General features: G+C 49.1%; 1 protein-coding gene across 1 annotated transcript in view; it reads left to right on the top strand.

Moving 5' to 3' along the window:
* The window catches only part of NUP210 (nucleoporin 210), a 110,075-nt gene that overhangs the window by 9,624 nt on the left and 75,424 nt on the right, over positions 1-25,027 (top strand). The window contains exons 2-7 of the mRNA XM_064274813.1: positions 8,168-8,304; positions 9,607-9,738; positions 14,957-15,053; positions 18,171-18,321; positions 20,623-20,755; positions 24,494-24,652. Of these exons, the coding sequence (XP_064130883.1) occupies positions 8,168-8,304; positions 9,607-9,738; positions 14,957-15,053; positions 18,171-18,321; positions 20,623-20,755; positions 24,494-24,652 (809 nt within the window). The remainder of the gene's footprint in view (positions 1-8,167; positions 8,305-9,606; positions 9,739-14,956; positions 15,054-18,170; positions 18,322-20,622; positions 20,756-24,493; positions 24,653-25,027) is intronic.

Raw genomic sequence — 25,027 nt, 5'->3', positions numbered from 1 at the left:
GGGGAGAAGGGAAGGAGTCAGGCACGGTTCCGTGGAAGAGTTGCCACTTGACATGAGCCAGAAGGTTGGGCTAGATGAGGTTGGCGAGCAGGGCATGTAAGGTAGAGGGGTGAGCATGAGCAAAGGGTGGAGGAGGAGAAGCTGGCTGGAAGGGAGAGGCTTCTGAGCAGAGGTTAGACTTGATCGAAATCAGATGGTTCAGGCTGTCAGGAGCCCCTTCTTACCCCGAATCTTGGCTCATGGCTCTGAGGATGTCTGTGGTTGTCTATACAGAGGCCTGTGAGGAGGCCACTCTGGGGCCCTGATGGCCAGGGTGTCGGGATCAGGCATGAGTCAGGGGAGGGGGATGGACAGCATAAATGACCACAGTATGGAAGGACCTGAGTGTTCTTCCTTTAAGAAGCAAAGCAAAACAGGGTCACAACCATGCCAATCCTTGCAGGACCACAACCCCCACATCTTGGGACCCCCCTTATTTTCCCAAATTTGAGCACTTACTCGGCAAGGCCCTGTGATAAGAGCTTAATATTTATTATCAAGTCTCCTTCCAGCCCTTTACAGTAGGTATTATTGTGTGGGTGGCGAAATGGAGGCCCAGAGAGGTTAAGTCATTCACTTGAGGCCACACAGTTGGTGACCTCTATCTTAGAACTTCACCATCCAGTGAATATCAGATGTGGAGTTGAGTGAGACCATGTCACCATAAGCAAGTGCCACTATATACTGCACCAGGGTCTCGGGGAAAGGTGGACTGAGGTCTGTCACGTGCATTTGGGAGTGTTGGTGATTGGGGAGGTTGGGTCAGGCGTGCTGACCACCAGCTGAGACACATGGAAGAATGACATGAGCAAGTTAGAGGAACAAAGATGCTTTTTGAGGAATGCAGAGGGACAGTTAGTTTAAACTGGGCGGGCAGGGGAAGGCTCTTCAGCAGACATGCTGTTTGAGCCGGAACCCGTTTCTTTTGCAGAACATGATGCTGCACTCAGAGGAATTGGGCTGTGGAGTTTGCACACCTTGTACCATGAATGACAGGTTTGGGCATCGGCGCCTCAGCAGTCTCCCCTGCTCCCAGGCTCTGGCCTTCCCACTGAGTTGTTGCCTGTCTGGCTGAACCCTCCTCCTCCTGGGTCAGCTGTGAGGATGATGGGAGGTGCTGCTGCCTGTGATACGTGCAGGCCAGAGCCTGCCGGGGCCAGGGCCCGTGTTAGCTGTCGCTGTGACATGCGTGCATTTTTCATCAGTTCTTCACACGGGTCCTACATAGGCAAGAGAGATTAGTTTTTACGTTTTAGAAATATCAGTCCAGGGGCTGCTCTGTCCTTGCTTTTCCAGAAATGTTGAGAAATGGACAGACAGCAGCAGGTGGAAGGCTCACTGGTGCGGTGCTGCTTGCTTCCCTTTGTCCTGCGGCCTGCACCTCTCAGAGGGGTCAGGGTTAATGCTGTTCCCCAAGCTGCAGTCCTGTCGTCCACCATCAACATTAAAAAAAAATTTTTTTTTATACCATGGGGGGAAACCCTGGTGGTGTAGTGGTTTAGACCTACGGCTGCTGACCAAAAGGTCGGCAGTTCGAATCCACCAGGTGCTCTTTGGAAGCTCTATGGGGGCAGTTCTACTCTGTCCGATAGGGTCGCTATGAGTTGGAATTGACATGATGGCAATGAGTTTGGTTTGGTTTGTTTTATGCCATTGGGCCCTGGGTAGTGCAGACAGTTAAGTGCTGGGCTGCTAACTGAAAGGTTGGAGGTTCAAATCCACCAGAGGCACCATGGAAGAAAGGTCTGGCAATCTGCTTTCAAAAGGTCACAGCCATGACCCTATGGAGCACAGTTCTACTCTGATACACACGGGGTCACCATGAATTGGAATCAACTTGATGGCAACTAGTTATACTAGAGGTTTACTTAAAATATCTGTCAAAATGAATTACTATTTTTTTTACGTTGACATTGTCTTGGGTATTAACATTCATGAGCTCCTGAGTTTGGTATATTTGTTTTTTCTAAAACACTTTAAAATGAATATGTATATAAATGTACATAGTAATGAAATATATATAATAATAAAAATACCTGAATTGATGAAATAGTTCATCTGTGTACCTCTCTGGGGAGATGCCCACCAGGTGGAAGAGTAGCTGATCTGGAGTCACACAGACCTGCTTGTGACTGCTGGCCCTGCCACTTAACAGCTGTGTGGCCCTGGGCAAGTCACCTCGCCTTTCTGAGCCTCAGTTTGTTGACTGTCCCTCCGGGGGCCACTGGGAGGCTTACATGATTTGAAGGGTGTCAGTATTCAGCTCTGCCTTAACACGTGGTGGGTACTTCATCTTCTGCACCCTCCTCCCAGCACACTTTTATTTTTTAATCTAAGGTTTTCCCTGGATATCTCAACACTTAACCAGAAAGTAGGGTTTCCTGCCCATCGGCCCCTCACTTAGTCTCTCCTGCATCCCTGCCTCCCACACTCCCTGGCTCAGTGTGATTAACCGCTGTTGTGTGAAGAATTGTCCGCCCTCCCTCTGTGTGGAAGGGGATTCTTCTCTTGCCAGATCCTGGAATAGAAACGTTCGAGAATGGCACGTGTGTGGCCAGCTCTCTACTACTAGCACAGGAAGAAACCAGCTCTGAGTCTCCACGGGAATTTGCAGGGGCTCTCTGAGCTTGCTCAGAGAGGCTGCGGTGCAGAAACAGCCCATAGAAATGGGGCACTTCTCCGTGGCCACTCAGCAGAGTCCAGGATTTGGAGTTGGAAGACTTGTGTCCTGGTCCTGGTGAAGCAGTTTGTGTAGGCTTAAGCCTGTGCCTTCGTCCTTCTGAGCCTCAGTTTATTTATCTATAAAATGAGTATGTAGTAATATTCTCTAAGTTACATCTTTTTATTTAGAAATTAGAATAATACAGGAAAGAACAAAGAACAATATTATGAATGCTCACATTCCTGCTATCCGGACTTAACTATTGCTTACAGTTTATTATGTTTGCTTCCAGCTTTCTTTTTTTAAGAAATAAAACATTACAGTTAAAGCTAAAGTCTGTAAAGCGTAGCCCCCCACTTCAGTTCTCCCCCCAGCCCCAGGCAGTCTCCAGTTTAATGTGCTGTGTACCTTTCCCTGTATAATCCTCTGAAAAATACTTTCACATGTGATTTTTCATCCAGTATCCCACGTGAACCTCCCCATGCTCCCTGTGACTAAGGCAGGGTGGGTGGTGGCCCTGTTTTACAGATGAGGACACTGAGGCCCAAGGACACGTAATTGCTGGATTCTGTGATTCTTTGTGTCTCTTAAATGTGCACACACAGAGCAAACGGGCCTCAGGATGTCCCAGGAAGAAAGCCAAACAATTGGAAATGACAGTTCTGCTGGTAACAGAAAAACCAAACTGGAACATCATTTAATCATCATGTACACATGTGTGTGGTAAAATTTATATAACAGACATTTGCCATTTTGACCCTTTTTAAGTGTACAATCTAAAACCAAAACCAGCCCACTGCCATTGGGTTGATTCTGACTCATAGTGACCCTACAGGACAGAGTAGAACTGCCCCACAGGGTTTCCAAGACTCTAAATCTTTAAAGAAGCAGACTGCCACCTCTTTCTCCCATGGAGCAGCTGGTGGGTTTGAACTGCCAGACGTTGGTTAGCAGCCGAGCTCTGTGACCACTGCGCCACCAAGGCTCCCTGTGTACAAGCCAGCGACATTAATTGCACTCACCAGGCTGCCTTTTGACCATATTATGGAGGCTGGGATGAGCCCCTCCTGCTGCAGTGAGGCCCTGAAGCAGAGGGACCACACCTGGGTGAGACCAGGAGGTGGGGGGGGGGGTGGCAGTGGTGAGGATGGCTTCTGTTTTCACACAGGTTCTCTGTTGGCTGGGCAGCGGCAGTACCTCCCACATCTCTGCACCCACCCTGTAGTGCATTATGAAGGGTGTTGCAGCCCCTGTTGCCCCCTGTGAGGGTGGGGTGTTGCTCTCGCTACACAGAGCTCAGTCAAGGTGAGTGAGGTGCAGGGCTTCACCCCAGATCTCCAGCCCTGTGCTGGACAGAATCATGCTGTCCTCTGGCTGGGACAGCCCACCTCCTGCATCCTTGAGGACAGGTTGAGCAGCTCTGCTAGATGGCTGACTGCCAGGAAAGTCTTCTTAATCTTATCTCCAGGCTGCATTTCTGGCTCATATACCAGCCCTGAGTGGGCAGAGGAGGCACTTTCTTAAGAAGGTGATAAAGCAGTCAGCCCTTGCCTCTGGAGTGGAACCTCAGCAGGAGCAGATGTCCCCAGGTGTACACTGACCCCCAGGCACTGGGAGAGCCCTTGGCTGCCCAGCTGCCCCACAGAAGGCTGGTCCTTAGAGCCGACCCTTCAATATGGCAGCCACTCACCACATGGTGAGTGAGCATGTGAAATGCGGATGATCACACGTGCTGAAATAGTGGTATTTGGGATATATGGGTTAAAGAGAGTATATCATAAGACTAATTTTACCCCTTTTTTTTTTTTTAATATGGCAACTGTTGTTAAGTGCCGTCGAGTCATTCTGGCTCATGAGCAGAGTGGAACTGCTCCATAGGGTTTTCAAGGCTGTGACCTTGCAGAGGCAGGAAGCCAGGCCTGTCTTTCAAGGTGCCTCTGGGTGGGTTCAAACCAACGTTTCAGCTAGTAGTCAAGCGCTTAACCATTTGGGCCGTTACCTGTGTGGCTCACATATTTCTATTGTACAGCGGTACCTTAGGGTCTGTACCAGTGCTCAACGTAGGCCCTGCCACACAGGAGGCACGGAAAAAGGGGGTGTTTTCCAGCCAGGGGAAACCCTGGTGGCATAGTGGTTAAGAGCTAGGGCTGCTAACCCAAAGGTCAGCAGTTCGAATTCACCAGGTGCTCCCTGAAAACCCTATGGGGCAGTTCTACCCTATCCTATAGGGTCGCTGTGAGTTGGAATCGACTTGATGGCAATGGGTTTTGGTTTCCAGCCAGATTCTGAAAGTTCCTGAGCGACTCAGTGGCAGCCTGTGGAAGAGTTGGCTGGGGGTGAGAGGAAGAACTTCAGGCCTCTTCAACTTGAACTAGGGTAGCCCCGCTCTCATCAGTATTTGTTTACTGGGGCTCTGTCTGAGGTTAATTCACCCTTGGGAGCAAGCTAGAAAAGAGGTTATCATTCCCATTTTATTCCTGAGGCCCAGAGAGGGAGGTGGGATTTACAGCCCAAACTTGGAACCCAGACTCATTGTTCCCAGGGACATTGAACAGGATATACCACACTGTTTCTCAAAGATAGAAGCAGAAGATTTAATCGACTTTTCAAAAAACTGTTTTATTTTGGGAAAATTTTAGATTTACAGGAAAGTTGCAAAGGCAGTACAATTTCCAGATACACTTCACCCAGCTTCCCCTGATGTTCGCATCTTACATAACCACAGTGCGTTTGTCAAAACTAAGGCATTAGCAGTGGTACGACCCTATTAACTAAACTCCAGGTTATTCAGATTTCACCTGTTTTTCCACTGGTGTCCTTTTTCTGTTCCCAGATCCAACCCAGGATCCTGTGATGTGTTTATTCTTCATGCCTCTTCCCTCTCCTCTAATCCACGTCAATTTTCTAATTTGTTCTCATTTCCACAGTCGGGGGTGTGTGTGTGTTTAATGCGGGACTTTGAACCAATTCGTTCCAGTTTGAATCCCTGCTGAGAGTTTGCATTTCTAACAAGTTCTCTGCTGAGACTTTGCATTTCTACCCTTAGATGTACTGAATCAGAGTCTACATTTTGATAAGATCTCCGGGTGATTCTTAGGTAGAACCTCCTGGTAACTTGTTAGAAATTCAAATTCTGAGCAGGGAACTTGTTAGGAATGCGAATTCTCAGGAGGGGTTCAAACCCAAACACTCCTGGCCTAATGCCCTTTGAATAATACCCTAGCGTTCCAGATCTGCTATCCGTTCACTGAAGTCCATTTCTAGCTTGGTCTGAGATGTGTTGGCACCGTCTGTGTAAGTATTCATATCCACTTTGTTCTCTTTTCTTTGTCTTTGAAATGCTATTTTCTCAGAAGTAATCTGTCAATGAGGGGACCATAGATGCATTTTCTTGGGAACTCAGATTTCTGTCCTTAGCTGGGGGGTAAGGTGTATGTTCAGTAGAGGTGGCTGACATACGTCCAGGCCTCCTGTCGGCAGCCTTGTGCACTGGTGCTGTCTGCGACCAAAGATGTCCTTAGGCTGTGTGAGGAGATGCTGGCCTTCCTGCCTGGCTCTGGGAGAAGCTCTTGGCATCAAGCCGGGAGACTCGGAGATGTCTATTTTGGTGTGTTTCACACCATTGCTTTTGAACACCAGGGAGTTTTTACAAGCTTCCTTCTGAATACCCCAGAAAATTAATGTTTCAGTGAGCCCAAGCAGAGGGTGGAGGCAGGAAGCAAAGAGTCTCTGAAGCCTGCTCTGTGCCAGACACTGTCCCCAGGCAACCCCGTGAGCTGGCATGGCAGCTCTGCCCAGCTACGCCCTCTCTCTGTGTCCGTCCTTCATAGTCTGTAAGCTCACTGAGGGCAGGACTTCCGCTCTCTGTCAAGTGTGAATTATCCTCCAGTGGCTTTCCACTGCCCCTAGGATAAAACCTCAGCTCTTTCCCGTGGCCTCCCCGGGTCAGCCTTGCTCACCTCACCGCCCACCCCAGGCTCTGCTAGCCCTGCCTTCCTGTTCTTAGAACGTGCCAGGCTAGCTCCCACCTCAGGCCCTTTGTCGACTGGTCATCCTATGTGGCGTTCAGGTCCGCACTTGGATGCTCCCCTCAGAGAGCCTTCCCCGAGGACCCTGTCTGCAGATGCCGACTGCTTTGGTGTCTGAGGGCTGCCATTGACAAAAGACCACAAATGGGGTGCCTTATGAGAATAGAAATTTATTCTCTCACAGTTCTGGAGGCTGGAAGTCTGACGTCAGGGCATTGTCCTTCTGGAGATAGTGACAATCACTCTTTTCTCTCCCTCCACACATCTGTGTCTGTGTGTCTTGGTCTCCTCTCCTCTCTTATAAGGATACTACTCAGACAGGATTAGGACCCACCCTACCCAGTCAAGAGTCCCTGGGTAGTGCTAATGGTTAATGTGCTTGGCTGTGACCCGAAAAGTTGGAGGTTTGAGTACAGCCAGAGGCACCTCAGAAGAAATGTCTGGTGACCTGCATCCAAAAAATCAGCCATTGAAAACATCGTGGAGCACAGTTGGGGTCGCCATGAATCAGAATCTACTCAGTGACAACTCTTTTACCCAAGTATGATCTCATGTTAATTGATTAACACCTTCAAAAACCCTGTTTCCAAACAAGGTCACCCTCACAGATACAGGGATTAGGATGTCAGCATATCATTTTTGGGTACGAGACGCAGCTTGTACCTCTCAGCTAGCGTGTTCCCCGCGGTATCTGCCTCACTCTCACCCACTTGCTCCCATCTCACACCACTAGGCGCTGTGCTTACCTGTGTTCCAGGCGAGAACCGAGGTACCACACCCCGTACCTTCCCCGGTCACTTTCACTTCATTTTCCTCTTTCCATGGCCTGTCTCGTCATCTGCAGTAATCTTGCAGATTGTGCTCATTAACTTGCTGATGTGTTTATGTGCCTATTCCTCATATTCATGAAAACGTCAGCTCCTTGTGTGCTGGGACCCCACGTTAGAATTGTTATCATGACAGTGGGTGACTGCCGAGTGTGGTGGGACCTGTTTGGGGGTGGAGTGAGTATCAGAGTCCACTGTGTGCTGGCCCGGGTGATGGTCCACACAGATTCCCTCTGGTGCCGTGTTACCTCCTTGCTGCATACTGCGGGCAGTTTTCCTGGCACTGTGGCTTTGTCTCTATAAAATAATCTTGTCGAGGGCTGTACTGTCTCTCTGTCGAACATGTAGGTTATTTCCAGGTGTTCAGCCCCATTTTATTTGCCCAGTGGAGCCTGCATGGACAGCTCCCAAGCCCTCAGGTTGTTGAGGTCTTTTTGGAGGATCCTCAGTAGGGTTTCAGTTGGTGTGAGGCTGCCCACCTCTGTTCTGTGCTTGAGTGCGGGCCAGAGCCCTGGATCGTGAACCACAGCTGTAGCGGCTGGTCCAGCTCTGCTGCTGACTTGTGATGTAGCCCTGGGGAGTAAACTCTTACCTGTGTCCTCTTGCTGCAGGTCGTCGACCCGGCCGGAGGTGGCCAGCATAGAGCCGCTGAGCCTGGATGAGCAGCAGTGTTCCCAGAAGGCTGTGGTACAGGCCCGCCTGTCCCAGCCCACTCGCCTGACCAGCATCATCTTCGCAGAGGACATCAGTAAGGGCTTAGGGGGCTGGCGTGACCTCTGGGCACAGCTACACTGTCAGGGGAACCAGAGAAGGGAAACACCCTGTTCACCCCTCCACATGGCCATGCTTTCACTCGGTTGGAGGATGCTGGTGCTAACCGCCCCCACCCCCAGCCAAGATGGAGTGGCCTGAGCAAACAGTACCCCGTCCTGGTCTCTGGTGGCCAGCACTGTGCTGTGTTCCATCTTGCAGATGCCAGCTTTCTTTTCTAAATTACTGTATGTTACCCAAATAACTCTTAATGGGTATCAAATAAAAATTTAAAAAGAAATCACTCCCTTTATTTTCCTTGTTTTTAAGTTTTTTTTTAATATACTATATTATTATTGCAGAATAATATAGTATCTGTCATGCTTTTCCCCCACCTAACATGGTACAAACAGTTTTCCGTTTTGTTATAAAATCATTTTAATAGCTGAGTAGTATTCTCAAAAGGAGATTTTCCTGTGAGCGTTCTTGTATCGGACGTTTTGATTGTTTTCCGCTGTTTCAGTATTATATGTAAAAACAAATATTTTTATACAGGGAACTCTTTTGGATTCTTTTAGGTTATTTCCTTAGGATAGAGCCGTAGATTGACTGGGTCGCAGCGTGTGGGCGTTTTTATGACTTTTGATAAATGGACTTTGCTGCTCTCCAACAAAGTATGCATTTACCACTTTAACGGTGCACAAGTATTTTTGTATGGTGCCTGGAGAATGATCAGGGTGACTTTGTGTCTGCGTACCATCGTCCTTACAGAACACTTGAGAAGTCCCCTGGTAACGCCATTTACATATCTTACTTAAGGAGCAAGCAAAAGGTCTACGCAATGTGTGCACACACGCACATGCACACCCTGCCCTTTTCTTCTATAGTAAAGTTGATAGTCTTATGTAAGAACACCAGCGTAATTCCTAGTTCCAGTATAGGGACGGGGGATCATGGCAGTCCTGTCTTCTCTTGAATACTGTAGCCCTTGGTGTTTAACCAAATGATTCCACCCTGAACAAAATTTTATTGAAGGAGTATTTTGCACGTAGTTTTAATGACTCAAGTTGGAAAAGCACGGAGTGAGCAATGAAAGAGTCTCAAAAAGCCCTGACTTCCTAAGAGGGTGTGTGCACTAGTCAGCTGGTTGGCTTTTGAGGGTTAATTTGTGCTTTGCTCAAGCCCTGTTTTGTTGTTAATCTGTTGGTTGTTTTAGTCTTTTCCTGTGTAAGAGGCCCCGGAGATGGGTGGGTCAGGGTGCTGTCCTTGGTGTTGACCCCTCTTTTCCGTCCCCTCCCAGCCACTGGGCAGGTCCTGCGCTGTGATGCCATAGTCGACCTCATCCATGGCATTCAGATCGTCTCCACCACCCGGGAGCTCTACCTCGAAGACTCCCCCCTGGAGCTGAAGATCCAGGCTATGGACTCGGAAGGTGAGGCTGCCTCCATGGCCACTCATCCTCTGAGGCCAGTGCTGGGCCTCAGCCATCTGCACAACCAGGGGCCTCTCCCTGTCTCTCCTCTCACGTCCAGCCTTGCTGCTCTCTCGGAAGCTCAGTGCTTGTCACACAGCCGTGCCGCTTCCTTATGTGTACGCCTCCTTTCCTCCCATTGTTTTTGTCCACGTCCCAGTGTGACTCCTCCCAGACCACCCAACTCCCCCAGGGATCCCAGGCGGGCCTGGGCACCTTAGGCATCTCCGCTCAGAAGAGCTCAGTCCTCAGGCACACAGGGTGTCACCAACGTGAGGGTATCGTTCCTGTTGGGGACCTGTATTGAGTTTTGGCTGTCTAGCCTCCACCCCTCTTTCAGCAACAGCACCCAGCTTTTCTGTGGGTACTCCATCTTCCCCATGCTCAGTCTGTGAAATTGCAGAGCCTCACTCCTCTAGACATGCCCTGACTTGGGCCTGACCAGTTGGAACCTTGTGTTCCCCTAGCCACAGAAAGGCAGAGGTGGAGGAGACGTTTGGAGGTAGATGCCACCTCTGAGGTGGAACCATGCCTTCCATGGCATTGAAACTATAGCCAGTCCTCATGCTCAGTGGGCTGTGCCGCAGGATCTGCTTACTCAGTGTGTGCGTGGGACTTGGAAGTGACTCTGCCCATGCACAGTAGTGACCCTCAGTGGTAGAACAAGTCTTGGAAACCAGAATGCTGGGCTGCCCTTGGGCAGCGACGGGAAGCTGGGCGGGGACGTCTGGGAAATCACACTGTGAACACTGTAGATGCTCTCCTCCTAGGCTTTGTGGCTGGTTTAGCTTTCTTGTCCAAACTTCGCAGCAGTATGGCCCAACACTTCTGATCTACTGTCCCAGGGCACAGTTTTTCAGGCCTTCACTTCATCAGCAGTGACTCTTGGCTTATCTGGGGTGGATTCTTCTGTCCTGGTGGTAGGCAAACTGTCTTGGCTGTAGCCTGACCTCTTAGTAAAGGAGGCAAGAGAGACTTTGTAGGTTAAACATTTTGTTGAAGAAAGTAGAAGTCTGTCAGATGATAGGTCTTTCAAACTTCAAATCCAAGTCAAGCCTTACTTTGTCTTGGAAACCTTCCCCGGCTACTCCAGCTCCCACATCTTTATTTTCTAGATCAGGGCTTCTCAGCCAAGGTACTGTTGACATTTTGGAATAAATAATTCTTTGTTGGGAGAAGAGACCTGTCCTGGCCACTGTAGGATGTTTAGCAACATACCTGGCCTCTACCCACTAGATGCCCGTAGCACCTCCCAAGTCCTGACAATCAAAAGTGTCTGTAGACATTGCCAACTGTCCCCTGAGGGGACTGTTCTAGATCATCTACCAGGCCCTCCATTCCTTCATTTATTCATTTGTCAGATAAGCTCCTTAACTTCCTAAAACAGTCTTCTGATCTGTGAAATTGAGATATCGATACTTACCTTGGGGGTTGTAAGGATTTGGTGAGAGGTGTAGAAACTACTTAGTGCTGTGGCTGGCACATAGTGAGTGTGCAGTAAACAATGGAGTTTTACTCAGCCATGAAGAGAAATGAAGTCCCGGTGCATGCTACAACATGGATGAGCCTCAAAAACATTATGCTAAGTGTTGTAAGTCAGTCGCCAAAGGACAAATACTATATGATCTCACTTACATGAAATAAACAAATATATAGAAACTGAAGATTATTAATGGTTATCAAGGGTGGGAGGGAGGCAGAAAGGGAGAGTTTTTGTTTGGATGATACTGAGTTTATGTTAATGGTGGTGGAATATTTTGGAAAAGGAAAGCCAGATGGTGGTACAACATGAAACATGTAATCAATGTCATTGAATGGTAAATGTGGAAATTGTTGTATTGGTGAAGGTATTGGTGTGTATATTTTCTCCACAGTTAAAAAAAAAAAAGTGACTTAAGATGGACAACAGAGCATAGTGGTCAGGAACAGGGGCTGGCAAACTATGGACCCTGGACCAAACCTGGCCTGCTGCCTGTTTTTATAAATAAAGTTTTATTGGAATACAGCACCACCCATTCATTTGCATGTAGTCTGTGGCTGCAAAGCCTAAAACATTAACTGTCTGGCCCTTCACAGAAAACATTTGCCAAACCCTGGGCAAGAGGATGAACTTTGAAGCCAGGCTGGAGTTCAGATGCTGGCTCAGCTACTTTTCTGTTTTTTGTTTGCGGATGTACTTCACTCACTGTGTGCCAGTCTCCTCCCCTGAAAGTGACATGTGTGAGAACAAGTGAAGTGCTGCGATGGATGCCTGGTGCCTATGTGAACTTAGGTTTAGTCTGTTCGTTCTCAGGAGCACCTAACAGTGCTGAGTCCTACAGACACACTCCCTCCCCCTCACTGCACAAACTGCCTCCTCTGCTCCCCTTTTGGGCCTGACTCATTTCACTCAGCATAACGTTCTCAAGGTTCCTTCATGTTGTGGCATGTATCAGGACTTCCTTTCTCTTATGGCTATGAAGTACTCCATCGTATGGCTGTACCGCATTTTGCTTATCCATTCATCTGTCAATGGACATTTTGTTCGTTTCCACCTTTTGGCTATGTGAAAAGTGCTGCAGTGAACATTGGTGTACAGGCTTCTGTTTGTCCTCCTGCCTTCACTTAAGTCCCTTTTTCAAAAAGAATTATTTATTTATATTGGAGATTCACATACCATAACATTCACCTGTTTAATGTATACAATTCAATGGTTTTTAGTATATTCGCAAAATTTTGCAACCATCACCATGATCTAATTTTAAAACATTTCCATCAGCCCTCCCAAAAGAAAGCCTGTACCTGTTAGCAGTCACTTCCCATCCCCTTGCTCCCGCCCCCGAGCTCTAGACAACCACTAATCTATCTTCTGTCTGTATAGATTTGCCTGTTCTAGGCGTTTCATGTAAATGGAATCATGCAGTATACGGTCCTTTGGCCCCTGATTCTGCCCAGAGCATCTTTTTCTCCCTAATCTCTCCTTCTAGAAGCCCTGGCTCCTCTGGGCCTCTCCGGTATTGCCTTCTCCAGGGATGCCCCCCAGACCACCCAAGCGGAGTTTGTTACTTCCTTCTTGGACATCTCTCAGGTCTTCACTGGCCCTTGGCCCCGGGGTACAGGGCATTTTCTACTTTGTATTGCAAAGCTCAGCACTTGGAGGGCAGAACTGGCATCTTTTCACTCTCCAGGCTTCTTCTGTGTCTGACACTGGACTTCGGGCCCAGCACGCACCCAGCAAGTGTTTGTTAAGTTGAATTGCTTAATTTTTTTGCTGCTGTTCTCCTGGGTTCAGATGAGGGGAGGCATATCCTCTGAAGAGGGTACCACTGGGTTTTCTTGGTTCATATCCCTGGTTAGTGTCAGGACTCACCTGCGAGGCTCCAGGGTCAAGGGCTCTGTCTGTTGCACAGAGCAGGTGCTGATAACTACTTTGTAAATGGAAGAAGAGAACCTTTATGCAGAGTGCTTTTTTGAAGATACCTTGCCACCCCCATACCCCAGACCTGCAAGTTTGACTGTATCAGCCTTAGAGACAATCTTACACGGAGTGGTGCCTTTTCCTCGTTCACCCCGCTCTGGAGGTGGCGGTGATGTCACGGTGCATGAGTCACACTGTGGCCTCCTGTCGTTTTACTTTGTCACCCAGAGTCAGTCCTCAGGACCAGCCTCTCACAGGGCCTCATGCTCAGAAGAGCTCACATTTGCTTTATTGCTGTGCTGCTGCCATGTTGAAATTCGTAATAATTTTATTTGAACTTGTGGTTTGTAAGTGAAGTCTGATGGAACATTCGAGCACGTGCTGGGGATGTGGAGCCTTGGCTTGATGCAGCCCCACCCTACCTCTCTGGGATGGTTAGTTTTCTAGGGTGCCGTAACAAAGTACCATAATCAAGGTGTCTTACAACAACAGAGATTTATTCATTCACAGTTCTGAAGGCTGGAAGTCTGAAATCAAGATGTGGGCAGGGCCGTGTTCTCCCTGAAGACTCTAGGGGAGGGTCCTTCCTTGCCCCTCTTCTGGCTTTGGGTGATAGCCAGCAGTCCTTGGCTTTCCTTAGCTTGTATCACTCTGATCCCTGCCTCCCTCATCATATGGCGTTCTGTCTCTGTGTCTGTGTCTTCACATGACCTGCTTACAAGGACACCAGTCTTTGGATTTAGGGCTCACCCTAATGCAGTGTAACCTTACAACCTCAACTTAACTAAATGATATCTGCAAAAATCCTGCTTCCAGATGAGGTCACATCCTGAGGTTCTGGGTGGACATGGATGGCGGGGGAGACACTATCCAACCCAGTGCAGGCGGATTCTTGTCCACTCACTCCCTGCCATCTGATGCCCCAGTTGCTGCCTGGCCTCCCCCTCTGACCCCTGCCCTAGGACCACTGCAGCTCTCCACCCCTGGTGGAGGTCTGAGTGGAGGTTGGGCACATGTACCCCAGGCTATCTTGGGTGAGGTGTGGTGGTGGCCATCCCTGCCCCGGGCTGGCAACCAGGGCATGTCTGGTGGGCACCGGACTGGAGACTGTATCTTGGCAGGGGTGGGCCTCTTAGCCACTGCTGATCCAGGAAGGGTGGCACAGAGGTTAACAGTCCTTAGGGGTTGTCTGTCTGCTGTGGGCTGGGAAAGGGGAGATGCCTGGCTCAGCTTTCCCAGAGCCCACCCCAGTGCGTCGGTCCAGTGGCTTGCAGGAGGGGAACTCAGTACCTGGCAGCCTGCAGGCCCAAGCATGTTACAGGGCAGGGTCCCCAGGTACCTCTGAGGGTCTGCACCCACCTGTGAGTCTCCTCATACTCAAGGGAGTGCCCCCTGGGCTGGCTCTGTGCCTCCTCTTCCTTCTTCCAACCTTCCTGAGTCTGGCTTTGAACAAGGGACCCACCTCTTCATTTGCACTGGGCCTTGCAAATTATGTAGCCAGTTCAAACGCAAGTCTACCATGTTCAAATGCAAAAGAACAGATGAATGTGTGAGGATGGGATGTACACCAGAAAGAACACAGCTAAACCCTGGCTGCGCCCTCAGGTCACATGACCGTGAACAAGTTGCTTCATCCCCTTAAGCCTCAGTTTCCCCTTCCTGAATTGAAGATCAGATACCTACTTTGCAGGGGGTTGGTGCTGAGCATGGCATTTTGCAGGGAATAGAAGCTCCCATTTCCGGGAATTCCAATGTATTTCTGCCCTCCCATCTGCTCTACAGGAAACACGTTCAGCACCCTGGCTGGGCTGGTCTTTGACTGGACAATTGTGAAGGACACGGAAGCAGACGGATTCTCAGATTCACACAATGCCCTGCGGTAAGGCGTGGCCTTTGCCTAGCCTGGCTGCCTTTGAAAGGAAGGGGGACATCATTGGGCACCAGTGGGCCCAGGGGCTCTCATCGCCCCCTGGGATCCCAGTGGGTTCCCAAGATGCCAGCCAAAGTCCCTGTGCCTGGTTAGGGAGGAGGGTCTCATCCCACGCAAGGCTGCGAGGACTCTGCTGCCCTGCAGCCCCCTGTGGAGGGGTCTGGGTGTCCAGCTGGAGAAGAGGGAACTTGGCACTGCAGGGCGTCCCACGTATCGGTGAGGGGCTGGCATGGGGTGCAAGGGAAGGAAGTGTGTGTGGTCCCCTTCCGTGGGGGTAAGTTACAGGGAGACAAATTTCACCTAAAAGGACACCAAAACAGTAGCAGTCAGTCATGGGTGGAGTAGGCTGACCTCACCAGAACCAGGGGAGGCAAATGGACTCATTATGAGATGGATGATTTAAGTCTCTTTAAAATCTATACATAATACTCTTTTTTTGTTGTAAAATCATAGATAACACAACACGTGCCACTTCAACACTTTTTACATGTACAATAACACCAGTTATATCAGACACATGGTGCAAACACCACCAATATCCATTGCCAAATTTCTGTCCCCAGAAACAAAGTATTGTAAATTCTATATGCCTTGCTATGTTTTTCAAAATCCACTACCAGTGTTTTACAATTCTGTCACAAATAAGAATGCAACAAAATCAGGCAAAAAATAAGTGCTCCATTACTTTGCAGTTCAGCCAAGAAGTAGCTTGTGTTAGTGAGGAACAAGTGAGGTTCTGACATGGATGAATGTGGGTTGACATTTTTGTGTTGATGTTAACGGTAACATGAAAGTGAAACATCAGACACGTATGTTGGACCTTCATTTCTTTTTTATTTTTTAATTTTTTTTGTGGTGAAATATATATAACAAAAGGTTTGCCATCTTATTTTTTGTGTACAGTTCAGTGACATTACTTACGTCCACTGTGTTGTGCAACCATCACGGCCATCCGTTTCCAAAAGTTTTTCAGCACCCCAAACAGAAACTCCGTACCCCTTCAGCAATAACTCCACATCCTGCCCTTTCCCAGCCTCTGTAATCTCTAACCTATTTTCTGTCTGTATGCATTTGCCTATTCTAGATATTTCATGCAAGTGGGATCGGACACTATTTTTTCTTTTGATGCTTTAAGTATCTGGACTCATCGAATCCTCCCAGCAGCCCTGTGGGCTGTAGGTACCACTGTCTCCATTTTTCAGACATAGAAGTGGAGACTCAGAAAGGTTAAGCCACTTGTCTGAGGTTGATAAGCAGCAGAGCCAGGATTTGAACTCAATTGTATATAAACCCGTATTAGCCAGTATGGTAGGCAGTAACCCCATGCGGCTATTTAAATTAATTGAAGATTCAATTGCTGAAATGCACCAGCAGCATGTCAGATGCTCATTCGCCACATGGTTAGTGGCTGCGTGTTGACAGCGCAGCTGTAGAGCGTTCCATGAATGCAGGAAGTTCTGTTGGACTGTGCTGGTAGAGAGCCACTGTCTGAGCTCTTATCCTCTACTATATTGCATTGCCTCATGCTTTGTTAAATAACTTTTTTGAAAAGGAGTATAATCCCTTTTTTGGGGGGAGAAGACTTTTTCATTTTGCAACTTATGTACAGAAAAGTTGCAGGACAGTACAAAAAGTGGTTTCTCTAAACCACTTGAGAGCAGGTTGTCAGCATGGGGCTTCCCTCACCCCCAGATTATTTTAATGTGTATTTACTACCATCAACGGGGGCAGTGGTGGTTTAGGGGTAGAACTCTCACCTTCCATGCGGGAAACCTGGGTTTGATTCCTGGCTAATGCACCTCACGCGCAGCCATTACCTGTCAGTGGAGGTTTGCGTGTTGCTATGATACTGAACTAAGACAGACTCGGAAGAAAGGCCTGGCCATCTCCTTCTGAAAATCAGCCAATAATAACCCTGGGGATCACAGTGGCGCAATGCACACTGATCACAGGGATGGTGCAGGACCGGGCAGCATTTCATTCTGTTGTATATGGGGTCACCCTGAGTGGGGGCCTACCTGGCAGCAGCCAACAACAACGTAAAGCCAGGAACATGGACTTTAGAGTCAAACAAACCTGAACTTTAGTCCTGTCCTTGTTGCTGCCTGCCTGTGGCCGTAGTCAGGGGACTTAGCCCATCTGAGCTTCAGTTTCCTCTATAACTGGAGGTGATTGTGCCCACCTCCAAGGGTAACTCTGTGGGCTAGCAGAAGGATTTGTGTGCAGAGCCGTATTCTGGGCCTGGTATACGCTAGGTTTTCAGAGACTCCTGTTCCCTGGCCCATTCTTTGCAAGCAGGCCCATTCCCTGTCACAGCAGGTCCCCTGCACCGCTAGGCAGCCTGGTACATGAGCCGAATGTTAATTGGAATCCAATATGCTAAGGCAAGTTAGAGCCAGATTGTCGTGGATTTTTATTAAATTCAACATACGACACCTAGTAAAACTGGGCAGAGAAATCACGGCACAGCCCGGCGCTCGGCAGATCTTGAGGAGAGTATGAGCATGTCCAGCAGATTGTCTTGTTCAGGCAGAACCATGGGCTTATTTGGAAATCACAAGCTACAAACGAAAGACAGCGTCGAAAGGATCCCTCAAGCCAGCCCTGCTATCCAGCACACACTCTGGGGAGGGTCCACATATTCTTGCTTCTCCCCACGACCCAACCCCCTGGAGAATAAGATGTGATGTGACTCCCTGTCATTTCCAGAGCAGGGGCTAGGCCAGAGGAGACACTGATGGGCCTGCTTTGGCTGATCTATGGTCTTGGCCTGCTTGTTAATTTCCATGGGCCTCACTTTTCCCATCTGTGAAATAGAGGCATTTGGACTACAGGGTGTTCCTCAAATTTCAGCATGAGTCAGAATCATCTGATAAAATGCAGAGTCCCTGGCTTCATGCAGACAAGGGCCAGGCCTGAAGCCAGAGGCTTATACCCTTAGCAAGGACATTGGCAGTTGCGATGGTAGGAGACATATGGTAGGAGTTTGCATAGACAAGTGAGTGTAAGATTCTTTGGCCTCAAATGTCAGGTGTGCTGAGTGATCTCTGACTGTTCTTTTTCCAGAATCCTCACTTTCTTGGAGTCAACATACATTCCTCCTTCCTACATCTCAGAGATGGAGAAGGTGGCCAAGCAAGGGGATACCATCCTGGTATCCGGCATGAAGACCGGGAGTTCCAAACTGAAGGCACGCATTCAGGAAGGGGTCTACAAGGTAGGCCAGGCACAGGGTGGCATCTCCAGGCGGGGGTCCACAAGGTAGGCCGGGTGCAGTGTGGCATATCCAGGAGGGCTCTTCCAGGTGGGCTGGGTGTGGGGTGGCATGTCTGGGAGGATCCACAAGATAGGCCAGTTGCAAGGTGGGGCGTCCAGGAGGGGTCCACAAGGTAGGCCAGGCAGGAGCAGCACACCGAAGTGGGGTCCATGATGTAGGCCGGCTGTGGGACGGTGCTGGACCTCTTGGGGGAGTCTGGCTGACTGCTCCTGCTCATGCCTGTGGACACACCTAACAGTTCAAAGGAGATGCTGTCAGAGGCTTACTGTTGATGAAACTGGAACTTTGGGTGTGATTCCATGTTTTTGGTTGGTTGGCTGGTTCTTTTTGACCACACTTAGAGGTGCTTGAGGCACCAGAGTGCCACGTCCAGGATCACAAAGTGTTTGCTTCTTTCTCAGTTTTGAGGCAGGTGTAAGAGCAGCACTGGAGATTCTAATAACTACTACATTTTCAACAAGTGCTCCTTCCCCAGTAAAGGGACATACCCAAGTATTTGGGGCTCTGTGAAAAAATCTGGGGGCCCCCAGGTGTCTTCCATGCCTTCTGTCTGCATCCCAACTTGAGAGCTTGAGGCCTGGGACTGGTTGTTTAATGACCCCATTTGTGGAAGGCTGGGGCCCCAATTCCACATCATCCTGGACCATCAGAACCTGCTTCCCCATCAGCGTCCATCAAGGAGAGCAGATGAGTGGGTTTAGCCATGGCCATGGTGTCCCCCCTGTTCTTGTGGGTGAATGCCTGCCCTCGTCATAGTTGGAGACGACTGACCCTGACCCTTCTGAACTGCAGACCCGAGACCTTTGTGTTCGCATAGTTTCAGGAGCACACAGGAGGAAGGTTGTAATACCTCATTTGCCATTTATCTTTGTAAAGTAACCAAGGAAGAGAAACCTTCCGGTTTTCTCGCAGTACTCTTGGTAGTTGCTGGGGCACTTTGGAAACATGGAGACACACCCCATTACAGGACTGATCCTATAGCTCTCTGTAGTTAATGTTTGCTTTTTGGTGTTCTGGGTGCCCATGGTCAGTAACTGGCCTTCCCTTCCCTGGGTGGTGCAAATGTTTAAGCACTCAACTAGTAACTGAAAGGTTGGTGATTTGAACCCACCCAGAGGCGCTGCAGAAGGAAGGCCTGGTGATCTGCTTCTGTAAGGTCACAACCATTGAAAATCCTGTGGAACACTGTTCTGTTCTGCACACGTGGGGGTCATCACGAGGAGAAGTGACTCAGTGGTTTGGGTTTTGGCCTGCTGTGCTGGAAAGTGCTTGCCACAGAGCAAGTGGGTGCTCAGTGTCTCTGTGTGTGTGTTTTTAACGTGTCAAATATTATATTTATTATAGCATGAGAAAACCAATGAGGTGTTACAACCAGTTCAAAAAACCCGACCTAACCAAACCCATTGCAGTGAGTCGATTCTGACTCACAGCAACCCTGTAATGAGACTCCATAGAGCAGACATAGGCACAGGCATCACGAGGGCTGAAATGAGTTTACAAATTGATGCAAACCTGGTCACTCTCCACAGGTCAGTAGTCACTTGCATCAACACCGGAGACAACGTATTTGCATATGTGAGGACAGGAGTCATTTGCGTTGGCATTAGTTCTCTACTATTTACATAGTCTTCAAATAGCTCAAAGACAAGAAAGGCCTGCCTTAGAATCAGATAACCCAGAGAGGTACACAGACGGGACACCCAGTAGTCTTTCTCCCACTTCAAAATCTTTGTTTTTCCTGAGAGAGGGCCACGGGTGGGGGATGAGAGGTGGGCAGATAAGGGGCTAAGAAGTCTGGGCTGAGGACTCCTCAGAGATGCACACCTCTACCCCTTTCAGGTTTGCCTGGGGCCCTCCATCTTCCCTGGGCTTTGGGGCTTTTGTGGGGAGAGAACCTGAGCCCCTGGTGGCCCTAAAGCAGTCACTCCTGGTGCCTCTCTTCTCTTTATTTGTAATTACTATTATTTTAAATTGAGATATACATACAGTAAATGGAGGTGCTCAGCACATTTTGGTAATGACCTCTGAACTCACATCTGCCATACAGGGTTCCCTTGAGATTTCTGGGGTCTGAAGGTGGGAGGTTTTGAATGTCGCCTTGTTTTTCTATTCTTAACTTCCATGTCCTCATACAAACACGTTGAGGAGTTTTAAAATTCTCTTCCTTTATCTTGCCCACACTGCTTCCCCGCGGCCCTGCCCTGTGTGCGTCGCCTTTTCCGCCCTCTTCGTTCCCCCAAGAATGTCCGCCCCGCAGAAGTCAGGCTGCTGATCTTGGAGAACATCCTTCTGAACCCAGCATATGATGTCTACCTGATGGTGGGGACCTCCATTCACTACAAGGTGCAGAAGATCAGGCAAGGAAGGATTACAGGTTTGTGAGCTGCCCCCCTCTGTCATCATGGCAAACGTTGCCCTTCTCATGAGAAAGTCAGGAGACTCAACTAGCTGTGTTGCTGGGGGCAGGAGCACGGGACTGGGCTTTGCCCTGGTCTGCTGCATACCTCTGGGCGGTGTTGGACAGTCCACAGCCCTCTCTGGAGTTCAGCCTCTCCATCGGAGTCCTGGGAGCTTTTCTGACTTGTCTGTGAGGGCAAAACAAAATGGCGAATGTGAAGTTGTTCTAGATGTTCTCAAGGGCCATGTACATGTGATGTATTTTAGATGGTTTGTGTTTTTAACGTACCACCAGTCCTCCTAAGGATTGTCATCAGATTTTAAATAATTTATTATTCAGTGAGGGTACCAGTGAGATGTTGCAGCTGCTTCAGAGGAGAATCCGAAGGGCAGACACATGTACAGTCATCAGGAATGCTGAAGTGAATTTACAAATAGATGCAAACCTGGTTATGATCTGCAGGACAGTAGTCAGTTGCCTCTCCAGCAGAGAAAATGTATTTGCATTTGCATGGACAAGAATTGTTGGCTTTCCCATCAATTTTCTGTACCTTGCAGACTTGTAAAATAGCTCAAAGGCAATGAAAGCTACAGTCTCTCTAGAGGTAATATTTTGTTTAAAGGTTGTATGTATCACATGGCCGTGGCACAGGGCACCATGGACCTCAGGTCCAGAGTATGCTCAGGACCAGGGCAAGGTCATTCCTGTGGCTTCAGGCATGTGTCCAGGGTACCTGCCTTTACCCAGGAGGCAGGGCTGCTCCACCTGGTGTGCAGCGGTACCATGAAAAGGCAGCTAGGTACTTCAGCATACGGGCAGTTTGAGCTCGTTCCATAGATGGATCCTAAAAGATGCTGCCTCCTTTAAAGTCACGCTTAGCCACAAGCAGCACATCTGACAGTCATTGTGGTTTGGCAGAATGCTTCATCTCCCAGAAGGCCAAGGAAGCTTTGAAGAGGTGCCCTCTTGCCTCTCAGCCCTGTTTTGCTGATGAGGGGTGTTTCTGAGTGTCTGTGATGTGCTGGACAGATTCTGCCAGCCTCTGTGCATGGTGTCCAGTCAGAGGTGGTGCGGGACTTGGGGTGTGCTGGGCAGAGTCCAGTGTGCACCCCAGATTTGAGGAGAGTAGATGCTAAAAGGGCAGGTGCAACCACAGGTATGGCTTCATGAGACTCTGAAGGGGAAGGAGGCCCACAGATGGATGCTCACAAGTACGAGGCAGCATCCTAATGGGGAATGCAGTGGGCTAGTGTGTTAAAGGACATGAGGATCAGGGAGCAGGGATTTCTCAGAAACATAAAAATGTGTAGAAACACAGACAAGAAAGTGGCACTGCAACCTGCAAGAAGATGGCCTGAAAAGCCTGGTTGTTACTGACAACATCTAACTATGACTGAGCATTTTCTGTGTGTTGGGCCTGGTTCAAAGTGCTTTTCATGTATAACCCGCTTAACCCTCATTTTGTAACCTAAAAACCTGGGAGGGAGATTGATTTAATAAAAAGCTTTTGGAGCTCTTTCAATAATGAGCTTAAGGAGTGATTTGATAAAGAGATTTTAAGAGCTCATTCTAAATTAGTTCAAGTGTCATGAGCCAGAGAAGCTACACTTGCCAGGGTACCAAGAAGTGGATTCTGTTAATACCCTCATTTTATAGATGAGAACCACTACCCGTGTCTGTCAGTTTGTACTACTGTGATGCCTGTGTGTTGCTGTGATGCTGGAGGCTATGCCACTGGTATATCAGATACCAGCAGGGTAGTTGTGGTGGCCAAGTTTCAGTGGAACTTTCAGACTAAGACAGACTAGGAAGAAAGGCCTGGCGATCTTCTTCCAAAAATTAACCAGTGAAAACTCTATGGATCATAACAATACTGTCTGATACAGTGCTGGAAGATGAACCCCATAGGTTGGAAGGCACTCACAGTACACAGTGGTCACTGACAAGGACTCCAGTGGCTGGAATGATAGAAGTTGCTGAGATTAAATGTGCTAAGGTTTGGAAAACCACTGCATGAGCATGTATGTTTAAGGACTTGGAGTCTGGTGCACAGGTGAGCTGTGGTTGTCCAGGACTAATGCACCCTGGCCCTCAGGTCTGAACTCCTATAGGCCACCTTCTCACAGGGGCCGCCCTGACCCAAACCCAGTGCCGTCGAGTCGATTCCGACTCGTAGCCCCATGGAGTTTCCAAGGAACGCCTGGTGGATTCAAACTGCCAACCCTTTGGTTAGCAGCTGTAGCACTTAACCACTACGTCACCAGGGTTTCTGCCACCCTGACAGCTCTACCTAAAGAGACTCTCACCCAACTCCCTAATACAGGGAGAAGGTGAGCTTCCTGTCACCATTGGCTCAGACCCACCTCCCCAGGACCTCCATGGCCATCCTGGAGCTTATGTCGGTGGGTTTCTGACAATTAGAAGCCATCAGCCAGGGTGGGGAAGAGTCAGAGATGTGTCTTCTAAAGGAATACAGGCTGCTTGGCTTAGAGAAGAACTGTCTGGTCTAGGGCCAATTACTGGGCACCTGATTCCTAGGAATTCTGAAAAACATTTTAGCTGAAATTCCCCCAGGATCTTTGACATAACACCTTCTATGTCAGACCCAGAATTGGGACCCAAAGAGGGATGGGTGAGCAGGCAGGGACGCTGCCTGCAGTCCTCTGGGTCCTCTTTCTCTTGCTGGTGGGGTGGAACATGACCACACCTATCAGTTCAATAAGTGCAGTCTTGGATCTGAAGTTCTGAGGACTCACTAGAGGGAATCTAAATGTGGCTAGGCCTACTGAGTTGGACCTGGCTCTGCTGTTGAGCTGCTTTGGGGCCTAAGCAAGCCCTTATCGCGGTTTCGACAGTCTTCCCATCTCTAAAATGTAGGCATCAGTTGTGCCGATTTTGGGGTTGTGGAGCAATCAAAGGAGGCCCTGCGCACACAAAGCACCTAGCACGGGCCTCACACATCTTCATTTTCCTGTCAGTAGTAGCCGTTTGATAGCCAGAATGCCGTGGTCTCTGCCTACCAGGTGAGGAGGAATGCGTAGACGTGGCGGGTTTTATAGAACTCGTTGTTTCCCAGGGGAAGCCGGTGTCCATCCTGGCTCAGGTCGGGCATGCTCTTTTCCCTAAAATGCACTTGACGGGACACTGAGCAGGGAAAGGTTGATGGATGGTCAGGTTAGTAACAGTCAATTTTTCGCAAATTATAGACCTGGCTCCGGAAGCCTCGTGGGAGATCATCGACCAGAGCCTTTTAGAAGGCCCTAGAGGCCAGACAGGTCCAGGGAGGCCATCACGACCCTTATGCAGAAGCAAAAAGTCTACAGTGAGGGACAGAAATAGGTCTAATGTTAGTATTCTCCAAAGAACAGACAATTCTAGTCAGAGACTGCAGTTCATTTGAAGGGGGGATGAGTGGAAGCAGCTTATGGCAGACACGGAAAACTCATTGCTTCTGAAAACTCATGGGTAGTGGCAGTTTTGTCCACAGGCATGGGGAATAATATTAAAATTTAAAAAATCGAAAAGTAAAAAAAAATCTAGCAGCTGTACTGACAACGGGGTCCAGAGATTCGGGGTGTATGTACGTGTGATACTGATAGATTTGCTTCTAACGGTTCCGTCTTTCTCCATTCCCTCCTCCCTTCTCCCCTGCTCTCCTCCTCCCCCCTTCCTTCCCCTCCCCCCCTCCTTTTTCTTCTGTTTTTGGGTGGTCAGAACTTGCCATGCCCTCTGACCAGTATGAGCTGCAGCTTCAGAACAGCATCCTAGGCGCTGAGGGAGACCCCGCCCGGCCTGTCGCTGTCCTGGCCCAGGAGACGTCCACCGTCACCGCATTGCAGCTGGGACAGAGCAACCTTGTCCTCGGCCACAGGAGTATCCCCTTCCCTGGCCTGTGTGTGTGCACGTGTATGTTGTGTGTGTGCAAGAGACTACTTTCCTGAAGTCTCCCTGAAAGGCAGGCATTGGCTAAAAATAGCGCTGTTTTCCACCAACAATCTAAAACTCAGAAAGAGCCGAAATAGCAGCACCGCTGGGTAGAATTGCTCACCTCCGCGGATTAGTCACGGAGAGTCTCCCAGAAGTGGGGGCCTGGTGGGAGCAGAGCGTCACTCCCCGCCTCTGGAGTCCTCTCACAGAGGGAGACTGCTGAGGCTTTCTGCACACTGGCCTGTGGGTGGTTGATGTTCTAGACTTGTCCATGTGCCCGAGGGCTCTCCAGTTGGTTTGCATCCCCTCCCATCGAGCCAC

This window comes from Loxodonta africana, chromosome 22 (assembly GCF_030014295.1).
Source record: "Loxodonta africana isolate mLoxAfr1 chromosome 22, mLoxAfr1.hap2, whole genome shotgun sequence".
Lineage (NCBI taxonomy): Eukaryota > Metazoa > Chordata > Mammalia > Proboscidea > Elephantidae > Loxodonta > Loxodonta africana.
Note: the sequence above shows the minus strand (reverse complement) of the source record. Positions and strands in the feature narration are given on the sequence as shown.